This window comes from Neopelma chrysocephalum, unplaced genomic scaffold (assembly GCF_003984885.1).
Source record: "Neopelma chrysocephalum unplaced genomic scaffold, ASM398488v2 Primary Assembly neopelma1_43, whole genome shotgun sequence".
NCBI classification, from domain to species: domain Eukaryota; kingdom Metazoa; phylum Chordata; class Aves; order Passeriformes; family Pipridae; genus Neopelma; species Neopelma chrysocephalum.
In genome coordinates, this window is record NW_020897702.1 from 8,084,086 (window position 1) to 8,088,929 (window position 4,844).

The window sequence follows — 4,844 nt, forward strand, 5'->3', positions numbered from 1 at the left end:
AGATAATATTGGTTTTTCATCTTTATTTTCGCTTGGATTATTCTATTAAAGTTCTAGTGATAATTTCAGTATTTGTCACCAGATGGCACTGCAACGACACTCGTAACCACTCTTAATACTCGGTTAGTAACATAATGAGGTCATCTTCAGATGATTACAAAGTATGCATCACTATTTCAGATTGCATTAAGCAATGTTCCTCCACACTGCTATGTTTATACCATCAGGCTCGCTGGCACAGCTATGACAGCTAGTATTTTTAATATTCTTAGCCAACTGAACCTTGTAAGAAGAGCTCAGGAGTGGAGACCAATACCTACCTACCAAGCTTATTTTGTCCTGATCCTGCCATGAGCAAAACTGAAGGCAAACGCTGCCTTTAATGGCAAGAGATGAAGAGCAGCAGCAGCTCCCACCTACATCAGGTCAGGCATAGAGGTGTACCTCAGTTCCCTGGCCTTGCACTTCAGAATAGGATCCCAATCTCAGGCTGTCAACCACTACCTATCTCACTCCATTCTTTTTCAGTGCAGAATTTTGTGCTTTCCCTTGTTTCCCTTCTCCTCTGACATGGATCAACCTCTTCCATGCCCTAATTTACCTCTCAGTTCTAGTGCTCCCTGATACATTCTGTCATGATCTTCCACTGTACCTTGAATTACAAGTACTGATCCTAACTGTGAGTCATTGCAGATTTTAGGAAGTAAAAAGAAATAAGCCTGGGATTGCAGAGATGTGTTGAGTAATAAGGAAGCCAGCTTCACCTCTAACACAGCTGTCAGGACTGCAGTGTTGGCATCCAGGCAATCACTTTGAAGTTGTTCAAGGGTAAATACAAATAGTTTGGGATTTTTATTTGCAGATCAAGATATGTAGCATTTACAAGTTTGCAGCATAAAAAGCTGTCATGGCTTTCTCTTAGAGGTCTGATGCCTCCCTGATTTTCAGCAGGATGCTGATATTTGGTAGAAAAGTAATGCTATGATATAGAATATTAAAAGCTTCTGTCTGTGTCTCATATGGCACATAGCTAGATGGTGTGTGTTTTGGCAAAACACTCAAATCTCTTGACAGCATGAACACTTTAGCATACACCAAACAGAACTTTTCTCTGTAGCAGACAAAATGAAAAATATTGGTGATTTTCAAAATTTTGCTCCTGTTTTCTGCTCAGATTACAGAGTGAAAACAAATGACCATGTGATCACAAATTGTTACTCCCCCACTCTTCTGCAATTACTTTCATGTAGTTCAACTGCATTAAAAATATTAAATATAACAATAGCAAACTTACAGAGAGTGGCTGGAACAGTCTAGCAGAAGTCTTCCCATTATATGAATTGGAATTAGTAAAGTCATAAAAATGTCAGCAGATGTTTACAACAGAAGGAAAGCATTAGAGCAAGAACTTTAAGGGTCCCATTTTGTTTACTTTCAAAATGTTTATTTGTTAACTGGTGGGAGTGGCAAGGTGTGACAATCATCAAGCCACAAAGACTCTGGGTAGGTAAGGGAGATGAACTGTCTGGGGCTGTTCTGATGAATAAGTAAAATGTGAAGTGATATGTAAATGAACATGAGGAAGTGACTGAGCATAGCGGATATCGAGTTCTTTTTGTACATTACCTTTAAATGTTTGACTGTGGGGCGTGTGCAAACAGCTCCTCCACAAAAAAGTTTAAACAGGGCATGTAGGTGCATTATGATTATACTGTGAATCTGACCAATGAAGATAATGTATGAATCCATGAGCACACGACCAAATAGATATATTTTCAAATACATTAATGATTTTCTGGTTTCTCGGGAATTTTATTGCTCTATTTTACTGCACTATCATTTTCTATTGAGACATTGCTTCAGCCAAGGAAAGGTAAGAATAGTGTGGAATTTGTAAACACTCCTTGCTCCTCCTACTGACTTTTTTATAATACACATGAATTTATGCTTGTATATTTAGATGGTTACAGCTTTTATTAGTAACCTGATTTGGAAATCAGTGTTTGAAAACCATGACAATTTTATTACATTGCACTGGCAAAAACTTATCAAGCAGATAACTTCACATCTCCCTTTTCTCATCTACCGATGAGTATACATCTACAATGTATAGCCACATAATTTCTAACATATGTTTCACTCCCTTTACATGTTTATCCATTTTAGAAAGTTACTGGTTTGTGTAAGTTAGTTCTTTTCTGTCTTAACACTTGTTATTGAATCCTAAATATATCACAAACCATAGCTCTTTGGACAGTCAAGATGATTAAGCTTTAGGGACTTTAATATCTCCCTCATGTTCCTACACCTGACTTCCTGCCTTTGCTATGAATAGATATCCTTCCTCTATTGATTTTCAGAGCTTTAAATCTAGGTTTAGCTTGATGTGCTACAACTGTGAGTCTGCTTCAGGAAGAGGTGGGCTGATAAAGCTGGGAACTTGTTTTTCTCAGGGTCCTGGTACAAGATTAGAGACAGGAGGAAAAGAACTGAGACCTTTTTTGTACCTCAAATGGGAAAACAAGACAGAGGAACTCAAATATTCCCCAATAGACAAGGAAACCCCTGAGCAACGGATTCATGCCTGTTGTAGAATTAACTTGTTTCTTGAATATCATGCTTAATATTGGTTTCTCCAAAGAACAGTATATGCCATACACTAGCTGAAGTAACTATTAACATCATGAGATGGTTTGGACTTTTTCAGTGCTATCATTGTAATAATGAAACAAATAATATGGTTATTTTCTCCTTAAGTCTTGCTCTACTGTCCAGGAGTTCCCCTATGTCATGCAGAGCTACATGGACACCTAAACTGCTTATGCTACTATGTTAGTAATTACTGAGCCAAGAATGGATTACCAGGCTTTCTATGAGGCAACCAGCAAACTAATGAGCTCTTTGTCTGATGAAACTATGCTCCCGTTGAACTACTGTTTGAAACACACAGATCAAACCAGGCAACTGGGCATCTCACAGGTGAGCAGGAGAGCAAACTATAGTCTTGTGCTGCAAATGAGAGATATATTTAGTCTTTGCTACAAGAAGGTGTGCCCCAGGAAGGAAACGTTTGACTTCACACCTCTCAGAAGAAAGTCATCCCCTTTATAATGAAAGCTGTTGCCCTGTAAGAAATTGTTCCAGAAGCAGCAGACATAACAAGGCCTCTCTTAACTGAGATTCCTCTCCTACATCTGCCTCAGTGTACATTTTTCCTGTCCTGCCCATCCACAGGTCCTCCCATGCTCCACTTCAGTGCCTGGGTGGTCCTGCACTGTATCAGCAACAGTGTGGCCAGCAGGACTAGGGAAGTGATTGTCCCCCTGTACTTGGCACTGGTGAGGCCACACCTTGAGTCTTGTGTCCAGTTTTGGGCCTCTCACTACAAGAAAGACATTGAGGTGCTGAAGCATGTCCAGAGGAGGGCAACAGAGCTGGTGAAGACTCTGGAGCGCATGTCCTATAAGGAGCAGCTGAGGGAGGCGGGGGTGTTTAGCCTGGAGAAAAAGGAGGCTCAGGGGTGACCTTACTGCTCTCTATGACTACCTGAAAGGAGTCTGTAGCCAGGTGAGGGTCAGTCTCTTCTCCCATGCAACTAGTGACAGGATGAGAGGACATAGTCTTAAGCTGTGCCAGGGGAGGTTTAGTTTGGACATTAGGAGGAATTTCTTCACGGAAAGGACGATTAGACATTGGAATGGACTGCCCAGGGATGTGGTGGAGTCATCGTTCCTGGAGGCGTTTAAGAAAAGACTGGACGTGCACTTAGTACCGCGGTCTAGTTGGCATGTTGGTGTTCGGTAAGAGGTTGGACTCGACGATCTCAGAGGTGTTTTCCAACCTAAGTGATTCTGTAATTCTGTGATTCCCACGGCTGTCCCTCCAGCCGCCTCAGCGTCTTTCGTGTCACGCCTGCCTCCCTCCTCCGCAGCGACCAGACACCCCACCGGGGCACGCCACCTCCCTGCCTTTCCCTCGGGAGACAACCCATCGAGGGGCTCCTCTACCTGGGGACCGGCTGAAGACACCATCGCTCTAATATAACATGGCTGCGCCGGCGTCTGCTCTCCGTGCGGGCGAGTCACCTCCGGGCGGGTTATCCCCCTCAGGCAGCGCAGCCGGTACCACGCACCTGCCTCTGCGGAGGAAAAGACGGAACTCCGTGAGCCGGAGCCCAGGGGAAGAGGAGCACCCTCGCGCCATAGGCGGCAGCGGCGCAGCCACGGCCGTGAGCGGGAGCGCTGCCTCTGGGCGGGGCTTCTGCGGGGACGTTACAACTCGCCGGGGCTGGCGGCGGCGCCATTTTGAATCGGCCGAGGGTCGGAGGCGGCGGCCGCCGAGCTGGGATTCGCGTCACCCGAGCCAGAACCGGCGAGGAAGGAGCGGATATGGCCGCGAATAGGAACTTGAAGCAAGTGCGGATCGAGAATAGCTCTCCAGCGGCGCCGCTAGGCATGGTGGGGGGTGGCGGCGGCGGCGGCAACCTGAAAGGATTGCGGGGCCTAGAAGCGGAGAGTGAGGCGGCGGCGGCCATGGCGCTGGCGCCGAGCAAAGAAGGTGGCGGAGATGAGGAGCAGGAGGGTGGGTTCACCATCGATATCAAGAGCTTTCTCAAACCTGGAGAGAAGAGCTACACTCAGCGCTGCCGGCTGTTCGTGGGGAATCTGCCTACTGATATCACCGAGGAGGATTTCAAGCGCCTCTTCGAGCGCTACGGGGAGCCCAGCGAGGTCTTCATCAATCGGGACCGTGGCTTCGGCTTCATCCGCCTGGTGAGGAGCCGGGCGAGCCCCTGTGGCTGCCCCGTGACCCAAGGGCTGCCCCCCGTCCCCTTCCCTTCCTTT

At 46.0% G+C, this 4,844-nt stretch overlaps 1 protein-coding gene across 11 annotated transcripts in view; it reads left to right on the forward strand.

Moving 5' to 3' along the window:
- Nucleotides 1–4,275: 4,275 nt before the first annotated feature.
- Nucleotides 4,276–4,844, forward strand: part of PSPC1 (paraspeckle component 1) — a 61,875-nt gene continuing 61,306 nt past the window's right edge. For 10 of the 11 annotated variants that reach the window (XR_003533260.1, XR_003533259.1, XR_003533262.1 and 7 more), the window contains exon 1: nucleotides 4,276–4,772. Coding sequence is in view for 7 of the 11 variants with exons in the window: in XM_027677234.1 (XP_027533035.1) it covers nucleotides 4,389–4,772 (384 nt within the window). In the remaining 4 variants the exon portion in view is untranslated. The remainder of the gene's footprint in view (nucleotides 4,773–4,844) is intronic. The other variant, XM_027677230.1, reaches the window with a different exon arrangement.